Source organism: Trichoderma reesei, assembly GCF_000167675.1.
Source record: "Trichoderma reesei QM6a unplaced genomic scaffold TRIREscaffold_9, whole genome shotgun sequence".
NCBI classification, from domain to species: domain Eukaryota; kingdom Fungi; phylum Ascomycota; class Sordariomycetes; order Hypocreales; family Hypocreaceae; genus Trichoderma; species Trichoderma reesei.
Window position 1 is genome coordinate 475,939 of NW_006711156.1, and position 22,385 is coordinate 498,323.

A 22,385-nucleotide genomic window follows, 5' to 3' on the forward strand; every position below is an offset into this window, starting at 1 on the left:
AGGAGAAGGCTGACCCGGTCGTGCTGATCGAGGCCGGACTCATCCGACAGGCCAGCAAGATCAGCAAAACCGACACACTGGAGAGAGCAGATACTAGTAGGTAGGTAGATTGGCCGAGATCAACTTAGCACGCGGCAATCGATTTAAATTGATGCTACACCGGCTGTCGAATGGGAGGGGTGACGGTGCAGCACTAGGTAGAGCCGGCCATTCGGCGGTCTGAGGTGGTATTACTGGTAATCAATTGAGTCGCACCCGTGAAGAAGACGGATCACAGCAGGGATTTGATATGTTGCAATCAAACAATTTGCACATCAAGACAACACGATATAAGAAGGCACTCAAGACGTCCTGCGATCTTCTCTTGTTGTCTTTCAGGACTCCAGCCAATTGTCCCCAACATCGACACATTTTTCATCCAGGAAACCCCAAGAGAAGAGACGGAAGATAGCCGAGAGCACAACGATTGCCGAATAGCATCCATCCATTGTTAAAATCGACCAGAGATGCATACTAATACCATGTGGTAGGTAGTAGATACAAGTAAGACAGGCAGACGTGCCGCACGCTTACACGAGCTGTCACTGCCACGAGCTGATTTGAAGCACCGCCAAGGCACAGAGATCAACTAGGATCGAGTAGTGCTAGCACCTCCAGCCAAGGTGCATGAATGCTCTAAACTGCTGCAAGGGTCCATCGAGTCGTCGACGGGATCCTGATCAAAACACGATGCGAAGAAGTCACCACTCATGAACATGTATGCAATGTAATTTTTCATTTAAAGTATGTACCGTATGTAGGCGGTATCCTCGGAAGAGCCGTCAACGCCACAATCGAAGCTCTCCTAGACCTCTGCCGCTTATTAAAGAAGCAAGCTGTGAAATAGGTACTACCGAGAAGGGGAGACCCCGCTATCGAGGCTCTTGGTCTTGTTGACGGCACTTGGTGGGAATCTCACATGCATGCATCTGGGGGACATGGTTCGGGGTAATACTACCGACACCTCCGTTCCATGTGGCTTGCGGTCCCGCCCCATGTCTCGATTTGCTTCGGTTCGCAGTGTTGGGTTCACGATAGTAGTATCGCAGGCACTTGATACAGTAAGTACCTAGGAATACTACGGTAATCACACAATCAAAAGACATGGACGACCTGCTATTTTTGGCCTTGCTCTTCATCTCGTATTCCCCCTCCATACACACACACACACACATACGCCGATCAGTGCATATGCGAAACATCCAAAGAAGAAGGACGAAAGGGAAAATAAAGGAGACTGGCGACGCAAAGATCGCTCAGTCAAACGCAGGCACTCGGATTGATCCCTGTCAAGACTCCAGAGATCACCGAAGCCCAGACAGTGAGGAGATGCCTAATCGAGCTTAGCAGCAAGATGCCCCGGAGTTGACCTGATTCGAGCAACGACATGGGAAAAACAACCGACGATGAATGAACCCAAGACCCTCGATAGCATCAGCAACGCTCGTTTCCACAGCAAGTTTACGACATTGAGAGTGAAAAAGGGTAGTAAAATAGCTCATTAACAAATTTTCCCGACTTTCATGCCGGAGCGCACGAAAAATAACGACGGGTGTGTTCGATTTCATCTCCAGGGTGGTTTATCTGCCTCTATGGCCTCCCCATGGCGTTTGACATATTCTAAAGCCGCATATCGACTCCGGTACAGCTGCAATGACTGTATGCGCCAGTTCCCGTCTGCAGAAATGAGCATTGCAGGGGTCGATGTTTTTGATTGTCAACTCCCCCAAACACCCGGCTTTGCCAGGAGTCCGACGGCACGGATTCCATCTTGTCGCCTCCTCCTGTCGTAAGAGGCAAACACAAAGGACCCTTGCCGCTAATCGTAAATACTAGTAGTAGTATACATGTATATGTATGTACCTACAAGAGGTAGGGGGCAAAGGCTTTTGTTTTTTCTCGTCATTCCATGTACAAGCAATCAGAATACGAAGCTCTGACTTCATACACACACAGAGTTGACCCTTGACCTTACACAAAGGGCGCGTCCAACGAGGTCGTCTAACCCACTTTATGCCGGGCATTGTGTTGCCATCTGAAAACACTCATTTGCCGGCATCGTCTTTGCATACGGGGGTGGCTTTCTACAGAACGATATGGAGATGGCACTACGATGCACCTCCTGTTGCGAGAGGCTCCAGCTCGACCTCAGATCAGAAATCTATTGTTTCCTGTATGAAAACCAAGAACCCCTGATAATAATCATCAACCGGCCATACATCGCAGAGACGGCGACTGAGCATGGACCCTGTGAAGGATAGTCGCCACCGGTGACAAATTTGTCATTATTGTCTCCCCTGATGCTTCCATCTGTCCTTTGTAGGTGACTGTCTCACTCTGACACGGGTTCCCCCGTGAGTGACGGGAGGGATTGGGAAGTGGGGAGAAAGAAAGGGAGGATGAGAAGCATACATTTGGCACTCCTGCTACGAAACCCCTTTTGGCCCTTTCACTTTGCACAAGCCCGCTAAGCACCCGCCCTCCCGAGCACCGCGGTTCTTGAAATTACTCGAGTCGAGGGTCCGATATCCAGGAGCTTACTATTGACTGTAAGCCGTTCCCTTCCAAGGACGGCAAGTATTGTATTGTTCTTACTCCATTGCCTTTCAAAGGGGTCCACCCGTCATTGATGGTAGCTTTTCCATCACGTACCTAGGTTGACAATGCAGCATCCTCTCTGGAAATGCCATGGACTGCCTTTACGTACGGGTTACACCAAACGAACGTGAGAGCATGGGAGCAGTGAGGGAGGCAGACGCAAGTCTCGACTTTAATAATAAATTCTGAATGCATGTTAGTACTACTCAAGCGGGCCTGTGTCACCAGTCAATGCTGGTCCGCCTGGTCGCCGCTCTCACTGTGTTTAGACGAGATGTGGCTGGATTGAGCGTTGAGCTAGAAAGTAATGGGCATGCAGTGCTGTCTGTCATTGAGTTTGCTTCTTCAGTAGGCTTGAAAAGGTGTTGTGCATTCATGCATGCTCCAATTCATAGGGAGTGTCTGATGGCGTTGTGTAGGTATTACGGCGTACTACTACTCTGTACAAAGCATGGCAAGGCAGAGCTGTACTCGGGGTTGAGGATTGGCGATATGACCGGCAGTCCGACCTAGTTGAGACGGGCTACAGATTGAATCTCGTGGGCATCATTCATGAGGTACGAGTTGATCCCACATATGGTCTCGATCATATGCGTGTTGATTGACGATGTGAGGTGAGGGCCCGGTACCAGTTCGTTCACGGATATTGTCGAGATCGAAATTGGCTTCAAGTTCCGCTACCCTGCAATTGCTCAATTTTTGATGCCTCCTATAAGTCCTGTAGGCATTGATATCAGGCTCCAAATATAAAGTACTATGACGCTCGCAAACGCATCAGATCACTGTCAAGCGACAACCTACGAGTACATGTAGATAGAATGTATGAATACCCAACGCAGGGAAAAACCATTGCATACATGTACTCTTGGCTAGGCTGCCACAACAAGCCATCAGACACTTGAATCCCGGCGTTTGCCTTTCACTGTGGTTTGCGGGTGAACCTACGCATTGTTGCTTTGACTACCACTCACACCGCACGGTGGCCACCTCCATGGTAGGCAGAAAGCAACATGAAAGCATCTAAGAAAGGCACCTCAAGGCGTGGGCCACATTGTCCATAAATAGCGCTAGTACATGCATCCATACATGAAAGAGCCACGATGAGATGCATACGAGATGCCAGTCATTCCCAAAATGGGCTCCAATCTACAACTCTGGTAGCAGTAACTACATAGGTAGGCGATTTCACTTGCCGCGCCATGATATATCCATGTTGTCATCACACCACCAGCAAATCTTGGGTAGCAAGACGGCTTTGTTCGGTACAATATCATCGGAAGCATCCGCTGGCCAATATGCATAAGCGAAAAAAAGGGCCTTCTCCTGCCTGAATGCAGGAATGCCCGATCGGTGGAGAAGCCGTCGAGAGGAGCTTTGGGGACTGGACATACATAGATAGTTCGGAGCAAAAGGGTTGCCCTCGAGAGGAGGGCGGAGAAGCAGTAGGATCGGGGGTAGGTACCTAGTAGTAGAGGACAAGGGGAAGAATTGCGATAGTCGTGGAATCAGGTTAGAAGTACATGTACGACGCTGGGAAGAGGACGAGAGCGTTGAAAGTACTACATGTAGTCGTACGGTGAGCCTTTCCGCATCTGAGATTCGAAGCTTGTCAGATGAGCTTGTGAAACTTCATGGTAGACAAACATTGGCAGCTTTGACATTCAGCTGGCACCATGTCGTCGATGCAAACCATGCAAATTATCGCGTGGTCCCACCCCGAAAGACTGGCCTTTTTTAGAACATTGGCATATCGACAAAGCCGGGGGGATGGATGAGACGCCCGGGGTTTGCAAGGATTTCCCTGCCTTTTTGCTTTTTTTTTTTTTTTTTTTCCAAAGCAGGAAGGGTTGAATGAGCATGCGATGACATGGGTGTGGTTGAGTGGTGAGGGGGGAGGGGGCATGGACGGAGTAGGTATGTACAAAGGTAGGATGCTGGGAATAGCTCGCTTGAGACAGCTGAAGGATGAGTGCTACCATGTGGTGTTGATAACGGTAGTATAGTGAGCTGGGATGCTGCAATTTGCGAAAGGCTGAATGTAGATACTTATAGAGGATACCTTATTGTTGAAGATGGTCTGTTTGGTCGACATCTGATGCTTCTGAGTGGTAAAGGTTCTGAAAAAGAGAGGGTGGGAAAGCGGTGATGCGGGCGTGATAGGCAACATGCGTACATGTTTGGTATGCCTCCAACTCTAGGAGATTGATGAACCGCTCACTCCGCACGCGACAGCCCTCACATACATAAATAGTGCTGGTTCGAAACCTCCATGTCATCATCGTCAACTTCCCGGTTAGCAAGCCACCGTGGCAGCCATCATCTTGTACCGCATTCTGGACGTCTTCTGTGGCAGACACGTGAGTCGCCAGCATGGATGTATACTTGTATAGACCAGTCACTCCGTCCCGGCTGGGGTGAACCTCAGCATCAGGTATCTTTTGAAGCCGGTACTACATACATAGTAGTCCATACCTTATTCTGGTGTGTTCTCGACCGCCACTCTGGGGAGATCCGAGACACGACACTTTGACAGTTTGGAGGCGCTGGAAACACGCGCGACACAAGGGCAGCCACTGCATGTCGCGTGTGATTTCGAAACGCCGGTTTCAATGCCACGTACAGTATGAGCTGAGAGCGTGACTTGGCTGACTTGAGAGCCTGTTGTGTGTGTGGATGGATGTCTGGCGTGCTTGTCTGCCCTGCTCCATCTCTCCCTGTTAGCCGAGCGGTGCCTTGTCGTGTTAGTGGACTTGGATTCAACAGACAGTCAAGCAAGCAAACAAACACGACGAGGGTGTACCAGATTTTGATGGCAGTCACACATACTCTCACATACAAAAAAAGCACGTACTATTCACGGCTTCGCTCCCACTGGCTCACGGCGTTTGCACAAACATCGACCGGGTGTTACCATCACAGCATCAAAATGCTTTCGATCAATAGTTCTCTTCCTTCTTCTTTTTTCCATCCATTCTCCTCTTCTTCGCTTCCGCCCGTTTGTTGTTGTTGTTCCGCATGAGCCGTGATGTGCTGCCAAGGGCGATGGTACCTGAGATGGTGGCCACAAAAACCGCAACCAGCCGTCCAATGGCTTGCCGCGAGAGGCTTCGGGAGGCCCACACCAGTTCGAGGTCGAGGTCGAAAAGGGCTTAGCCTCGCCGACTGCTCAACGGGCCCAGAGACGCTATAAATGGCCTGCAGGGCTGCCCGGCGCCTGATTGGCCGCTTGCCCGCTAAGCGTCAGGGGCACGACGGGTCTATGGCCCAATCCGACCTGTAGGTAATTTCCCACAGGCGACACCCCGCTCGGCTCGACCACTTAGGGGACTCCCAGGCCGCTGTCCTGCATGCTGTAGCGCCCCCGGGGGCCCTGTGCCGCCCTGTCGACCACCCTGTAAGTGCCTCTGCCACAGCGGACCCAGCGCCTGAGAACCGACACAGGCGAGAGAGAGAGAGAGAGTCTTCTCAACATCTCTCTCCCCCCCCCGTCTGCGGGCTGCCCTGATCTTTTTCTCGTCCTGCTTCAACCATCGTCGCTGGCCAGCAAAATCAACTCAAATTCCTCTTGCCGGGACAAGCAGAGAGGCGTCTAGACGTTCATTGTCCCTCTCTTCTTGCCTCGAGACTTCCATTCTTTTTTTCTCTCTCTTCGTTTCGAAGACTCTCCTTCTGGATCGCACAGGCTTCATTCTTTTAGCTGTGCATCCGTCCGGTCCTTTCTCATTGCCTATCCCGCGTTCTTCACCACTCCTTTTGACTCTCTGACAGACGACGACCACGATCTACATTCCTTTTCTTTTCTGAACTGTTTCGCCCAGCGGCCTCAGCTTTTCCCCGGCTAGCATCCCGCTGACCACCTGCGAAGGGGGGAAAGAAGACAAAAGAATGTGAGTAGCACCTGTTTCGCTGCGACACACAATGGCACGGAACCCGGGAATGGTGTGACGATTTGGGGGATCTGCTGCGCCAACCCCTCCCTGGCACGCCTCCAGCTGTGATGTTTGTCTGTGCGTCTGTCGACGGCTGTGAAGATGCTGGCGACATGTGCAACGACGACGGTGATGAGGAAATAGAGACGATGGGGGAGGGTTGGAAAAGAGGCCGTTTGCGGTCACTTGTCCGCCGACTCCCCATCGTTCCTCTCTATATATCTTGTTCTCTGAATTGGCTTGCCCCGTAGCACGACATGTCGTCCAAACAACCAACATGCTAACCATGGCGCCACACAGCTTGACCATCCATTCATTCACCGTTTGAACGCACCACCACAAGTACTCGATCACTCGCCCAACATGCCTTCACTCACTCTGTTGCGGCGATCCGTCGACGAGACACCCCGGGCTCACTTCGACGTAGCCCGTTCGCTCTCTCAAATCGCCAACAAGCTCCGCCCTGCAGGACAGATCGGTCCCCTGAAAGTCTTCGCTCGAGGCGACGACTCTGACGGCAACCCCGATACGCTTATCAACGTCTTGCTCATCGTGCTCGGCATCGCCTTTGCCATTCTCATCCTCGTCTCAATCCTTCTCGTCCTCCGCCGCGTCCGCCGCAAGCGAGGGCTGGACGAGCAGGAACCCGTCCTGCCCTCCTACGACGACGTCAAAGGCGGCCACCCGAACCACCGAGGCCTCACCATCGAGACCACCCACAACGGCCGCTCCAGCGTCTACGTCATCGGCCGCGACGGCCAGCCCATGCTGCGCGCTCCCGGCTCACCACCTCACTCTCCCGACAACGTTCCCGAGATTCACATTACCTTCCCCGATGAGCAGGACGACCAAGGCCGCCGCAAGAGTGGCCGCGTTGTCGTTGTCCGTGTTGGCGAAAACGCGACAGTCGGTCTCGAGCCCATGCACGACGAGGAGCTGCCCGCCTACGAGAAGGAAGCCAACGGCCAGTTCTACTCCGTCGACATGGACAAGATTGGCGGCCTCAAGGAGAAGGACCACTCATACTTCGATCATCAGTAAAGTAGCTAATTGATAAATCATCCTCTCGGCCTTTCAACCTCCAATCTATACCCCAGGCCCGGCCTACACAGCGAAGAACACGACAACAATAAACAAAAAAAAAAGGAAAGGAAAAAAAAAAGTCATCACCACGCTCTCACCTAGACTTCACGATCCTCTGTGTAACGACTTCCCTTGGATACCAAAAGTCTTGGAAACCTCAGAATCCCTCGATACCATGTTCGTCTCTTCGTCCCTTCTTCCACAATCTGGACTTTGGGATTCCACCCCCAAAAGTCACCGGCCATCTTCCTCTCCGAAGAAGGGTTTTTTTCTTTTTTTCATTTCTCTCTCTCCCTTGCGGATCTTTACGACATATAGACAAACACATGGCGCTACATGTGAAGGGGTTCAACTTTATGCAGCGGGTTTCTTCATCAAGTTTTTTTTTTCTCTTCTCCCTTCGTCTGATTCGTTTCCTCGTTTTGTTTGGTTGTTTTCTTCTTTTCTATCTCACACAGCTGCCATGATTTGGGTCTTGGGTCTATTCTTCTTTTTCGTCAAGTGGTTCCCCCTTTGGGCATGTTCCTACTCCCTCCATATCGGACGGAAGCAAACTGCCCTTCTTTTTGCCTCATGCTAGCGCTCATGAAGAGGGCCCGCAGAGGGAGGGAGAGAGAGAGAGAGAGAGAGCTCTGGCTCGGTGCTTGTGTCTCAACTTGGACTGGGTGTCGTTCTGTTTATATAAAGTACCTATACATGACGATTTAAAAGGGGGGGGGGGGGGGGGGGGGAATCGGAGCCGAAGAGGAAGGGAGGGCAAAGTTGGAAAAAAAGGGGGGGACGGCAAGGACAACGGGATGCAAGACCTGGGTACATAGCGGAAACGGGGCCATCTTTTTCGATGAAAAGATGTGAAAGATGATGGCTTTTTTTTTTCTTGGTTTCTTTTTTTGTTTGTGTGTATTGGCTGTACAGGATATTATTTAGTGTATAATTGAACAATTATGCCTCGATACAGGGTTTGCTTCTATAGAATGGTGAAGTTTGTGGGATTGTGCAAGATGTATTCGTGAATTTGATGTCTTCACGTCTTAGTATCTAAGAGTATCCTACAGTTCCAGAGCAACATGAACTCCATAGCATGAGGCGACTTCGAGGTCTGAATGAGCCCATACCCGCCACAGAAGCGCATATGTGATGTGATGCCAGTTTAACAGCAAACCAAAGTATACATATACATCTGACGAGTAGATCAAGTCGGCTCGTCAATCAACTCGTTCACGCATCGTCAAAAGCCAAGACGTGCCATGTACACATACCGTAACAGCAAAGCCCGTAGACATACAATATGATGCAGAAATATGCCCCTTACATTTCCCGAGGGCATCAAACAAACCGAGACAGACGCCTAAACACCGACGCTAGTCATAAGAACAACATGATAGAAACGACACCACAGCAACATCCCCGCAGAGGGATATTCCCACACATGTCCAACTGATTCAGCCAAAGTTGTGTTGCGGCGGATACACAGGCGCACCGGCATGCCCGCCTGGATACGGCGGCACGTACCCATTCATCATCATCCCCGGCTGGGACGCGATAAAGGGCGGTGGCGGAGCAGGCGGAACGTCCGCTTGTCGAAACATGGCCTGGTTGGGGAGGGTATCGTCTATGCGCAGCATAGGCATCCCGTTACTCTCGCTCAGCACCTCGGGCTGCATCATCGAGTAGCTGTTGGGCATCATGGCTAGCACGTCCGACGGCTGCATGCCAACGGCCGTCTCTGCGTCGTAAACGTCGCTGATGCCCAGAGAGACGTTGCGCGCTTGGGCGAGGAACAAGGGAACGCCGGGCGGGCCGTGATCGCCGTCAAAGCCCGCCTCTGGAGTAGAATACGGCATCGGCAGAGGTGATGAAGCCTTGCTCGAAAGCGGTTGCGTCGTTGACGGGCCCATCCACCAGTCGGACACGGGCATATTCGCGGCTCGGCTCCTTGGCTCCTCCTTAAGGTCAGGGATGTTCATTCGTTCAATATAAACATCCGACCCAAATGGAAACTTGTCCTCGCCTGGCTCTTGTCCCGTAATGATCGCTGCGTTCCCTCGGTCGAGTATCTTCCCGTTCTTGTAAAAGTCTTCCACCATCGCCTTGTTACAGAAGTGCTAATCGCCACTTGTTAGATCGAACGCCATGGGTGCTACAATATCAAGAAGGACATGTGAGAGGGCAAGAGACAGGAGCCACTGCCCAGAACATGACTTACAGCTTGCTTCGCCATGTCGAATATCTCGGCCCAGGCCTCGGTAATTTCCATGATACTCCCGATTAGCGATCTGATTTGGGCCTCGCTCGTCTCGGAGCCTCGCCAGACCGGCGCCGTCGTGTCACCCATGTGCTCGTACAGGTTGTATTGCAGAGCGATGAGCAATACTCGGATACACTGAGTGGACATGTGTGCAACGGAGTAATCGCCGACCAGCTTGGGAGTGCCGGGATTTGGCATCCTGTCGGTCTCGATCTTGATGGCGTCCAGGAATCGAGCCAGGCTCAGGGCATGGGCGACCGCTTGCCTTTGCGAACGGGCGATGAAATCTGGCGGAAGCTTTCGGAGAATCTCGATGGACGCCGGATTTCGAGGACCAGGCAATGAAAAGCGGTAGAGGTCGATATGGCTCACAGCCATGTGGGTATGGAAGAAACAGTATCCCCTCCACTGATCCGAGGCAGCGTACCGTGCCATGCTTTGTTCGGTCAGTCGCAGATCATCGTGTATCGAAATGTGAAACCTGGTTAGTTCGCTCTGCAGTCCAGCAATATCCTCCATGACCTTTGATGGCTCGAGGGACGCCATGGGAGTCCCAGACGGTACGGATAGCCTCTTCGTAGCTCTATAGCCTTGTAAGCGTCACGACGCAACCATCAGAAAATTCGCCGAAGGAAAGTGGGCCTTACACTTGTATGCGATGCCGAAGGTCAACAAGCAGGATCTGGATGCCGTGAAGACCAAGAGCGGGCGAGCAGCGGGTGGGCCTGTCATGCAATCTCTCTGCAACAACCGGTCGGTTCTCTCTAAAGGCAGCCTCGTTGCAGGGAAGCCTGATCTTCATGTTCTCGGCCCGACAAGATATGTATTCTTCATAACCGCCTGCCAGAAGACGATCAAGACTGAAAAGCTGCCAGGCAATACGCCGAAGGCATTCCTGTTGGATAAACGAAGTGTGATGCGACGTGACGTCCCAGTTCAGCTGCAAGCCTATCATGAGTCTCGAAGCCACGCCAAAGCATTGCCAGACCTTTGCGTGGGAGCCATCGAGGATGTTGAACAGAATGTTGAGAGCAAACAGAAAGAGAGCGCTCTCGGAAAACTTGTAGATATTGCGGTAGATGTGCGTTTCGACTTGCTGGCTACATTTCCTTCCAAACTCCCGGCCAGCCAAGCCGGGGTTCACGAAGAAAGAGGTGACGGAGCATACGGCCGCTGCTTGAGCAGGTGGAAATCTGTTTTCCTGAGAAGCGGAACTGTTAGCTGAAGTTCGTGGGAATTTCGTCGTGTAACCCCCATACCTGAACATCTCGGTAGGTGACTTTGGGGTGTAGGAAACCCAAGCTTGGCATCATATATAAGAAATCAAAGTAAGCATCCAAGTGGGTAAGAATAACGTCTCTTCGGAGTAGCATTTCCCTGCATCATCTGCCATTAGCCTGATACAAAGTTCCTCTATCGTTCCCAAGGGGGCTGCGTACTCAGCCTGGAAATTCGCCGACTCAAGAAGATAGGTCGGAATTCCGGTGCTATTGCTGCTCGCGGGACTGATGGCTCCGTTTTCTTCTGGCTTGAGAGGGTGCAAAGTGGAGGGATTTTGATCCTCAGCCTTTGGGCTGTGGAAGCGAACATTGGTGAACCTCCGCCTTGTGGGTGTATACTCGCAGACTAGGTTCGCGGACTCGCATCTCTTACACTTGGGCAGGTCTCCAGAGCACTTGGTTTTGTGTGCATGGCACTGGCTGCAAGCCCTCTGTGCCCTCTTCCTCAGCGTACCAGCTTCGGTATGGCTGTGTGAGGGTGTTGTCCTTGAGACTCGCTCTGGACTCAAGCTGTCAGAAACTGGAGGATTATTCGTCAGGTGTGCCGTTTCGGAACCTACCTTCCTCGGAAGCACCAGGCGAGACGGCGAAGCTACAGCTGAGCTCCAGCCTGGAACAGTTGCTGCATGGTCCATTTCCAGGGTTTCCGGTACACTTAACCTGTGTAGGGGAAAAAACCGATGCGTCAGCATGAAAAGCGTAGAAGAAAAGGGGCAGACAGCAACGGGCAGACTCGATTGAACAATGGCACAATAAGCATCATCCTGCTGTGCAAGATATAGAGCAAAAGGAACATGTTGGACCACGTTGAGTGTTGGCGGAAGAAGAAACTTGGCCAAGCACAGACATGTGTCTATCAAGCTGCGCCATGCGACGGCCATGGGATGGCAATAAGCATCTCTTCCATACCTTGCGTAGCCGGCATGTGCGACAGCAGTCACCGGTGTTTGTCGTGGTCCGTCGGCGCTTATTTGGGGGGGACAGAGATGCAGAAGAGCTGTGTGTAGGCGGCACCGAGCCCTCGGCGTCGTGTGGTTGCGGCGAATCCATGTACCAGTCCAAGGGATAGGATGGCACGAAGATAGGCGAGTGATGTGAAGATGAAGAAAGCAGCTAGCAACCACGACTGTGACCGGAGTTGACGACGTTCTCCCCGTGTCCTTGGAACAGCCCCAGCTCAGCCGGCGAATGGGCAGAGAGAGAAGCTGCAAGATGGGGCAGGCTGAGGCTGGCCAGTGGATTAGGTTCCTCGGCTCTCGCGCGAGGCCCGTGGAGCCAAGACAGACAACCACGGAGAACGGCGGGAGAAGAAAGAATGGGATGCTACTCCGGGCTTGGGCAAACCTCAAGCGGCTGAGAATCGTCGTCACGGTGCGACGAGGTGGCGCGCCAACGAACGGAGTGGGCTAATGATGGCGGCAGGCGAAATTCATGGGAGCAAGGATGGCGGAACTCGAGGCCGGGACTAATCATCAGTCAGCTACCTAGTGGTAAGGTATGTAGGTAGTATTGCTCTGCTAGTAGCCAGCAAATTAATCCGCATTGCGGCCGTTGCCTTTGGGCTCTCGGGCAAGTCGTGGAGTTCTGCTGTCGGCTGGCAGGTCGGCACTCGCTGTTCCTTTTCCGTGTACTTGGCGTCAAGCAAGCCCTTAAACCCGGCCCTCCATGATGACTCGTCAGCCAGATTTCGTGATAGCCATGTCTTGTGTGATTTGGCGCCTCTCCGTCCCAAAGCATGTCCTGAAGGGCTCGATCTGTTGTGACCTAAGCGTCCGGGGTCCAGACGCCCTGGTCCTGGCAGGTCTGTGTCTCTGTCCTGATGTGGGTTGTGGGTAGTAGTAATAGTGTCTTGTGCTTGTGATGATAAGCTGCAGAGGGTTTGAGGCGTCTCTCCTCCAGTCGATCCGCGTTCCCAGGGATAGTATCCCATCTTCTGAGGTAAGCAGCAGCATACCTAGGTAGTGTACCTACACATGCGCGAACGCAGCGTCTTCGAGCCCTGCCTCTCCGACGACCAATCTCGTCCTGGAAGCCGCTGCACGGCACCCCTGACAGCCATTCAGGCGGTATTGGGCAGTCAACGAGGCATCTAGGCCTACTATCCGCGCAACATGCTGGACGCGGCCGGAAAGAAGCGTGGAAACTCGATCGCCTTGCCACAGGACGGCGTCCCAGACAAGCCACCGAGATTCAAGGCGCCACCCTCGATGATCAGAGAATACTAATCGGATGTATCGGAGGCGGGAATAATGTGGTATGTGGTGTCTCTCCACTTCTCCTTTTCCTCCCTTTGCAAAGGGTCTTTTCGTCCCTCTGCCCAAGTGGTTGTAGGTTCTTGCTGTGTCAGCATTGGCGATGGCCCTTTTCCTTGCTCTTGGCTAGCTTGACTCGTGGAGACCCGTAAATAGTTGGACTCGCGACCACAGCATAAGCCCTATGACGCTGCTTTTGATTGAACCAGCGACGAAGCTTGTCTGCTTCCATCTCGAAGGGCTGATGAAGAATCTGGGCGGTGACCCAATCGGTAACTCGCTGCATCGATCGCGAAAACCGCGAAAAATGGCTCCCTGGTACGAGAAAGCGAGTACGACGAGTGCTTTAGTGTTTAGGTCCTGATGCATCTTGCCTAAAAAGTATTTAGGCAGCTGAATAGTATAACTTCCTAAACCTATAATAAAATAAATATGCCTAAAGGTATCCTTTTTCTATATCTATAATACTAGGTTAGTAAGCTATACTATATTTATAAAAAAGAGCCCACTGCCTTTAAATAACCATACTATTATATTTTATAATTTATAAAGATTATAATATTTAAAATACCTTAAATTATAAAGGAAAATAGCTATATTTAAAGTTACTATAATAAAATAATTATAATTTAATATCTTAAGCTATAGTAGTAATATTTAAAGCCTTAGCTATAAAATAGTTAAATAACTAAATATTATTTTTCCTTAGCCTAATACTTAAAGCTACTTATAAAAGCATTATAAATTTAAATAAAGCCTTATATTTATAATAAGGCTTTAAAAAAATACTTAATTTTATAAAAATATAGTATTTTAATTAACTTTAAATAGCTAAAATATTAAAGAATAAATATTATTATTTAAAAAAATTCTAGTATATTTTTAATTATATAAAAAGGTAATTAAAAATAATATATAATAAGAAAATAAAGACCTTAAATATAAGCTATTAAAATTAATAGCTTATAATTACTTAATATAATTATTTTAGCTAAAAGGTTATTATAAATAGTCTTTTAATTAGTAATAATATTTTAATTAATAATTAGTAGGAAATCTTTATAAAGAACTAACTTATTAAAAAATATATTTAAAAAGCTAGTAATATTAAAAGCTTTACTATTACTAAGGGAATTAATAGTTAAAAAAGTATTTAAATTAATAAAAATATTATTATAAAAAGTATAGACTTACTTAATATTATAAAAAAGAATTTAAAGGAATTTAATATAGTTAAAAATAATAATAATAAAAATAAGGCTATTACTACTATATAATTTAAAATAATACTATAGTTAATAATACCTTTATTAATAATGCCTTTACTAATACTAATAAAGCTATTACTAGTATTAAAGGCATTAGCATTAGTATTATTTATTAAGATAAGGTTAAAGAAAAAGAGGTTATTAAAAAAAGCCTAAGGCTTAGTATTATTAAAAGCTATTTAATAGCTATTAGCTATATAAGCAGTATATAACTTATAGCTATATTAATATATTATCCTTTATAAGTAACTTTTAATTAGTATAAAAGTATTTAAAAATACTATTAAGGAATATTTTAAATTTATTAATAATAAAGGTATAGAATTTTTAATTAAATTAGTTTATTAAATATAAAAAGATTTAATTAATTTATTAATATAGAATTTATTATTAATAAAAAAGGTAAAAAAGGCATAATTAATTATAAACTTTAGCTAGATTTTTAATATTTTTCTTAATATTTAAAAATAGCTTTAAAATATAAAATAAATAAATAAAATATTAATAACCTAGCTACTGCTTAAGCTATTTAGTAAATTAATTAATTTATAATAATATAGGATTTTTATTAATTTAATTTAAATTTATACTTAATTTTTATACCTTTTATTATTATTAACACTTTATTTTAATATTACTATTATTACTATTACTACTATTACTATTTTTCTTATTATTAAAGCTATTATTAAAGTTATTTTTAATATTAATATAATACTAGTAGCCTGCTTAAGCTGCCTTAATTATATATTTCCTTATTTAATAACTTAATAATAATAGTAAAATAAAATTAGCTATTTCTTAAGCTTATACTAAGATTAATAATTCTTTTTTAATTAAAGCTGCCTTAGTCTTAAAATAGCTTTTTACTAATATTATGCCCTTAAATATTATAAAGTTATAAAGCCTTATAATAGTATATATAAAAAAAACCTAATTAATAAAGTTATATTTTAAAGCACTATAATATATAATCTTTTACTTTTATTTATAATAGCTAAAAATATACTTTATAATAATCTTTAATAAGGCATACTATAAGTTAAAAAGCTTTTTATTATTTTATAATTATTAATTTATATTACCTTAATCCCTTAAATAATAATATACTTTAAAATATAGTATTATAATCCCCTTTTATATTTTAAAGCTAGTATTATTAAAAAAGAATTATAACTTAAAAATTATAAAATTTTAAGTTAAAGCTTATAATAAAAAAGTAGTATTATTAATAAAACCCTTAGCTTTAGCTAATATATAATAAAATAAGCCTTTTAAAGTAATACTAGTAAGTATATTTTATAATATATTATTTTTCCTTAATTAAAAGTATTACTAATTTACTATAAAAATAAAGGCTAAGATATATATTTTATTAATTATATTAATTATACTCTTAAAGCTAATTACTTTATTATTTAATACTACTTATAATAAAATATATATTACTAATAGTATTATTATAAAGGCTATATATAGCTACTTTATAAAATTAAGCAGATTATTAATAATTTATAATATAAATAATTAATATATTTAAAAATAATATATAGTATTATATTAAGTCTTATTAAATATATAGATTTAAAAAAATATTATTACTTTTTACTTTAGTAATTATAATTAGTTATTAAAAGCATTAATATTAAGTCTTAGCTAATTATAAAAGGTATAAAATATAGCTTTTATTATATAAAATTATTTTTTAAATCTCTTTTTTAACCCTTAAAGGATTTTATTATATAGTTATTAAAAAGCTATAATTATAAGGCCTTAAAGGCTATTATTATTACTATTTTTATTATTATTAATTTATTATTATTATAATTATAGCACTTCTTAATTTTTAATACTAGCTACTATTAATAAAAGTATAGCATTTTTAAAGTCCTAATTATTCTTATTTACCTTAACTATAGCTTTAAAAAACCTATTACTTATTATAATAATAATTAAGTTTAATAAGAAGTTAATTATAACTTTTACTATTATACTTTAATAATAGCTAATAGAATTTCTAGTATATTTATACTTAAATACTTTTTAGCTACTACCCCTTACTTATAATAAAATTTCTTAAATACTTTTAGTAATTTTATTAATTATAATTATTTATATAGCCTTTATTAGTCTAGTATATTAATAACTAGAGGGTATAGGATTTAGGAAGTTATATAGAAAATTATATTAATAATTACTTCCTTTTTTAATAAGGTTACTTAAAAAGTATTTAGATCAGCTGCCTAAATACTTTTTAGGCAAAATGCATTAGGACCTTAGTGAGGTAAGATACTCCGTGGGCAAGATAGTAGTACCAAGGTACCTAAGGTATGCTTCGAATTGCCCAATTTCACAGATACATGGCGACAGCCTCGTCGCGTTAGCTGCGACTTACCCGCTCGCATCTCCATGTCATCATGCTTGTACATCGCCACGCAGCTGCCGCGCAGGAGGTACGCCTCCCCGACTGGATTGTTGGTCAGGTGTCTCTGTGCTTGAGGTATTCTAGACCTTTTCTGGACGCCTGCAAGGTACTGCCTTCCTGGCAGCACCGCGCAACTAGCGCGGAAGGTGACAGGCGCAAGGATGCAGCTGCCTCAATGATAGCGATAGTCGCGCTCGGCCACTACTTGCCGGGAGCCCATTGGATCCTTTCGGCAATCGTCAAGCCTCTTCTTTCCCTTTTTCATCTCGCCTTCTTTCGTTGTGTCTTTTTCGGAAGCAACGACTCATGTATTTGCAGGATGACTTGCCGTTTGAAGGTATTACATGCGAACCTAGAATGTAAGTTGTAGAGCATTAGGTAAGTATCTGTAGTTCTTGCACCTTGTGAGAAGTGCGCCTTCTCGTGACATCAAGACGCAAATCCTTTCACCTCCGTCCCCCAATCTGTGCCAATGAGAGGAACAAGCTTCTTCATCCGGCTTTTGCCTGCATTTATAGGTATTTATCCGGACAATGCTCCATACCTAAAGTACCTATACCTTGTGCACAAATCTTATTAACACCAGCATGTGATGACACATCGTCGTCCAGGCTCTGCGAAGGATCGTTTGCCTGGTGACTTGGGCCCCAGAGAATTACTACCTATATCATCGCTCTACCGTAAGAGATCAAGTTCGCCGAGAACTGCACCTTCAGCATTCGATGTGTGGTAGTAGTAGTCAAGATCACATGACCGACATGTTTCGATACACTTTGTCCGTCCATTGCATACACCGAAAGTTGCAATATCACAGCCCAGGCGTCTTGATTCTTTAGGTACCTAGTACAAGAGGCCATCACCTACGGAGTGCACATGGCTTCATGTATAGCTTCCGCCTCATCTATTGGATATCCGAGTTAACATGTAAGCTTTTCGACATCCAGGAGACAGTGACTATCAAAATGCCAGAGCAACATAACTTACAAAGCGATTCCCGGCATGTCCGCTGAATACACATATTGAGAAGCGATATAAACTGCTCGTTCTTGCAGACGCAGTCAAGGCTCGCATCAGGGCACTGCTCTTCTATAGCCGGCCTGTAGCAAGTTTCAAAGCAAAGCTGCCCATCCAGGGCGGTGACGGTGTAAGTGAACGCGAGCAAGATACTCAGACACGCCGCGGAAGCGAAGCTCTTCATTGTTGCGAAGGTGTCTGACAAGCGTGACTCAAGGTGCGAAACACGTGTAACGCGGATTTACTTGCGCTTTTCGGTAGGCTTGCGGGTGTATATGGCGGCTCTCGGACGAATGCGACCAGGATCATGTACTCTTCTGTTTCTCTCGAGAGATGAAGCTGGCTGTGAGCGATGAGACAGGAGGGACATGAGTCTTTCTTTTCAACACCATCGGTTTTGCTAAACTCTTTTGTAGTGGGAGGCGACATAGAGAATTGTTGGCCTTAACAACAACCGACCCATCGCGAGGGTTGTAGATGCATTCCGAAACCCCCGCCAAGGGAGCAGCAAGTTCCGATAAGACATCTTGCTCTTCTGTGCAAGGCTCAGCCATTGGGTTGAGTCTCCCTTGTCTCGCCACGCTGTTCATGGTATGCAAACCAACCACTGAAACAAGACAAGGCGCAATACACTCAAGCCAGCCAATGTCTCGAGAAGTATCGCATTGAAAGCGTGGGGGGCGCACTATCACGCCCTAGCAAACGCAACAGGAAGACCGCGGTACATTTCTTCGCCAGTTTGATAAACCAAGCTATGGGAGATTATTCATGTTCGTCTACAGTAAGTCTTACAGATGAATGCGGCCGGCGAACATTGGAGCTTTTATACTTGAGATATCCAAAAGTCCAACGTCTCCTAGATTGGGGTTCACTCGGAGATATATCCTTGTTCCGTAAGAATCGCGACTGGACAGACTCAGGGATCATAGTCTCTTCCTGGTGCTTCTGCCGCGCGTAAGAGCACTTGTGCCGGCGGCTAATCCCATTTTGGGCTGCTCCAATATAAAAAACAGGTTGTTTGGCTGGACAAATATGGGGTAAATTGGTGTACGCGTAAGGTAGTAGTTGAAAATTGGTTTGTTGAGAGCGTGGAAAGATAAGAGCCAAACCTCTCTCACCCTTCCCAACTCTGAGAATATTCTCATATGACGAGCCTTCAGGCAACACTATTATATACTACGAAGACAACGCAGCCTTGAAGAAGACTCGCAGTTTCTGTTTCCTTTGGGACGGCGCTTGGCTGATCTTGAGCTGCTATCAAGAGGGGCTTCGGACGAAGTGATCTTGTTGATTCGTGTTCCAGTCACATAGCTCGACAGTCGTTGGATGGTGTCACTACTCTCATGATTCATGTTGCTTTCTGTGCCAAGCACTGCGCAACCAACATTCAGTTGTCAATCTATCAAGTGGTAAAACGACCCCCCAAAGAGAGCATTGGAAGGTTTGACTTCCCTGTGGGAGTAGACAACAGGTACCTAGTATTAGAGCCAGAACCTGTGTAGAATGAAATGATACCGATTTGCCTTTCAATACCAAATCAAGACGAATAATTTGAAAAAGGAGGTACGCCTACTCACTAACCTAGTTCGAGAAACTGCCAAGACCTCGATCTGATATCGTCCGGAGAGCGGCAATTCTCTTCTTTGGCCTATGTCTTGGCACCCAACACAATGTTCTCTCCAAATAAACTGAATGACAAGTTTGAGACTCAGCAGACTCATGGTAGAATGATGGTACTGACTCAATCCCTTTGCCTGATTATTACTCGAAACCGCCAACAGAGATGCTTGAATTTAACGTTGCCGAACCCTGGCAGCCGCCTCTGCTACTCCGTGTAAGCCTCCACAGCACTTGCATACAACACTTCGTATTTGACGGCCCGCGGAAAGGTTTGTCACGACTAGTTCATGTCCATCCACACAGCTGCGTAAGCAAAAGACAAAATAGAAACGACCCTTGCTCCATGGTCAAAATACATGTGGGCACAAGGCCCTGACTCCGTGCCGTTTGTCTTCAGCAGGCCGTGTTCTGCCGTCCTCTTTCCCCCGTCGTTGCTTTTTCCTCGTGCTGTTCTGGGTTCCTTTTTGCTTTCACCACGTTCCTTATGTTGAATCTTCGAAGCCAGCTGGGTTTATACCCAAAAGCAGCTGTTAAAACTTTAAGCGTCTTGTTTGCGGTTGCGTTCCTGTTTGCGAGTTATAGATTATGGACCGACTTTGGAAACGATCCTCAACCTGACTTGAGTCGGGGCTCATTCTCGACCTGGCTTGAGCACCCCATATTAAAGCTCATGATCGACGCAAAGGCTCGCCATGAAGAGTTAATGGAGAAGCGCAGTGGCAACCTCACAAGCGCTGCTGCCAGGTATCGAGAGCGAAGAGGAAGACACCCGCCGCCAGGCTTTGACAAGTGGGTTGAAGCCGCCATCGAGAGCAATGCCATCATTGTCGAGGACTTCTTTGACCGTATCTACACGGACTTGGCCCCCTACTGGTCCCTCAAGGCAGACGAGATTGCAGGACGGTCGAGTGCCTGGTGGTGGGTGGTCAAGGTGCGTAACGGGACAGCAGAAGGCGTGGGAGACGTCGAAGGCAAAGTGATATGGCTGCAACTCTGGACAGAGCTCGTCGCCGAATTCGCCCAACACTTGCCCGATGTTGACATGCCCATCAACTACATGGACGAATCCCGAATACTTGTCCCGTTCGACGAAATCACAAAGCTGCGGCAGAAGGAAAAGGAGAGCAGGAAGATGACACCTGTGCAAGAAGTCACAACTCAGTTCAAAGGATTAAAGCATATCGACGCTGCGAAACTCGAGCCATACGATCCAAGATGGCTCAATTTTGACGATGGCTCCTACTGGGACTTGTTCGTCAAGACTTGCGCTCCAGATACACCTGCCCACGGCGTTGAGCAGATCTCGGACTTTACCGGCCCTGCAGACTTCCCAAGCGAATGGAATCCACCACACTCTTACAAAGGCTTTGTTCAGGACTGGAGAGCCTCCATGGATGCTTGCCAACAGCCCTACTTGCGCCAACTGCACGGGACCTTCGTCAAGCCCGTCAGCCTGTCGACTACACAGGAGCTGATTCCCTTGTTCGGCGGGTCTAAGCTTCTGGCAAACAACGAGATTCTCATCCCTGGAGCCATGTATCTTGTCAACGACGAGTTCTACGCCGGAGGAGAGTTTCACGGCATCCCATGGAATGAGAAGAGGGACGGCGTCGTTTGGCGAGGGGAGGCTTCTGGTGGCCGTGCCGGCGAAGATATGTGGAAGCACTTTCACCGCCACAGGCTCGTTCAGATGCTCAACGGCACAACTGTCAGTCAGATGGAAGACAAGGACGAACGAGCTCCCACTTTCGAGATGCCGTCACGAAGGCTGTACAACAGCGAGCGTCTATCTCACGGACAGATTGGCCATTGGCTCAAGGAGAATGCGAATGCTGGCTTCGTCAATCTCTGCCCCCCCGACGAATGCCCCTTTCTTGTTCCCTACTACCATGAGGTTGACCGGATCCCGATGAAGGAACAATACAACTACAAGTTTCTCCCCGACGTCGACGGCAACTCTTTCAGCGCTCGATACCGCGGCTTTCTCCGCTCAACAAGCATGCCTCTTAAGGCGACGGTGTATGCCGAGTGGCACGATGACCGCCTCATCCCCTGGATGCACTTTGCACCATTCGACAACACTTTCCAGGATCTGTATTCGGTTCTCAACTTTTTCGCCGACGGACCGGGAGGGAAAGGTGATGAAGCTGCTCGCTTCATCGCGGAAACTGGTCGGGTTTGGGCAGAGCAGGTTCTGAGGCGAGAAGACATGGCGCTGTATGTCTGGCGGCTGCTGCTGGAGTGGGCTCGCATCTGTGACGAGAACAGGGAGAAGCTGGGTTTTGTCGGCGACCTGGTGTAACCCTGCTGCAAGCTGAGGGTCAGTCACGTTTTTCGTAATGAAACAGCATCAGTACCCGGTGGAGGAATGTTGTAGTACCTTACCTGTGTGTGTAGAAAGCAAGTACCCTGGCGTTGGATATCAATTTCCCAATTTTAGTATACCTCACATTAACGCCCACCTTTGATCAACACATCAATTAATATTCCCTTCCCTTCAGTTCGTGCCTCTCCATCCTGGGGAAGATGCCTATCTTGGTATTTGTTCCTGAATGGAGTCAAATCATAGGTATATCTGGGAGAAGGTGGCGCCGAATGGGAAAGAGAAGCCCCGAGTCCCTAGAAAGGT

General features: G+C 46.6%; 5 protein-coding genes across 5 annotated transcripts; 3 read left to right on the forward strand and 2 right to left on the reverse strand.

Annotated features, from left to right (window-relative positions):
- Positions 1 to 6,206: 6,206 nt before the first annotated feature.
- On the forward strand, positions 6,207 to 7,607 carry TRIREDRAFT_121793 (uncharacterized protein; the record flags this gene model as incomplete). The annotated part of the gene is made up of 2 exons (XM_006965268.1): positions 6,207 to 6,524; positions 6,867 to 7,607. The coding sequence occupies exon 2, from the start codon at positions 6,930 to 6,932 to the stop codon at positions 7,605 to 7,607; it is 678 nt and encodes a 225-aa protein (XP_006965330.1). The 5' UTR covers positions 6,207 to 6,524; positions 6,867 to 6,929.
- A 1,484-nt stretch (positions 7,608 to 9,091) lies between these two features.
- Positions 9,092 to 12,058, reverse strand: TRIREDRAFT_121794 (uncharacterized protein; the record flags this gene model as incomplete). Its single annotated transcript, XM_006965404.1, has 4 exons — positions 9,092 to 9,754; positions 9,856 to 10,480; positions 10,545 to 11,156; positions 11,337 to 12,058. The coding sequence occupies 4 exons, from the start codon at positions 12,056 to 12,058 to the stop codon at positions 9,092 to 9,094; spliced, it is 2,622 nt and encodes an 873-aa protein (XP_006965466.1).
- A 787-nt stretch (positions 12,059 to 12,845) lies between these two features.
- Positions 12,846 to 14,143, forward strand: TRIREDRAFT_107346 (uncharacterized protein; the record flags this gene model as incomplete). The annotated part of the gene is made up of 7 exons (XM_006965269.1): positions 12,846 to 12,978; positions 13,054 to 13,115; positions 13,165 to 13,431; positions 13,476 to 13,504; positions 13,586 to 13,747; positions 13,872 to 13,900; positions 14,139 to 14,143. 7 exons carry the CDS (start codon positions 12,846 to 12,848, stop codon positions 14,141 to 14,143), a joined length of 687 nt encoding a protein of 228 aa, XP_006965331.1.
- A 2,343-nt stretch (positions 14,144 to 16,486) lies between these two features.
- TRIREDRAFT_107347 (uncharacterized protein) lies at positions 16,487 to 18,320 on the reverse strand (the record flags this gene model as incomplete). Its single annotated transcript, XM_006965405.1, has 8 exons — positions 16,487 to 16,489; positions 16,606 to 16,627; positions 16,759 to 16,780; positions 17,093 to 17,164; positions 17,467 to 17,474; positions 17,667 to 17,675; positions 17,987 to 18,023; positions 18,107 to 18,320. 8 exons carry the CDS (start codon positions 18,318 to 18,320, stop codon positions 16,487 to 16,489), a joined length of 387 nt encoding a protein of 128 aa, XP_006965467.1.
- Positions 18,321 to 20,426: 2,106 nt separating this feature from the next.
- TRIREDRAFT_3914 (uncharacterized protein) lies at positions 20,427 to 22,058 on the forward strand (the record flags this gene model as incomplete). The annotated part of the gene is made up of 1 exon (XM_006965154.1): positions 20,427 to 22,058. The coding sequence occupies one exon, from the start codon at positions 20,427 to 20,429 to the stop codon at positions 22,056 to 22,058; it is 1,632 nt and encodes a 543-aa protein (XP_006965216.1).
- Between the last annotated feature and the right edge of the window lie 327 nt (positions 22,059 to 22,385).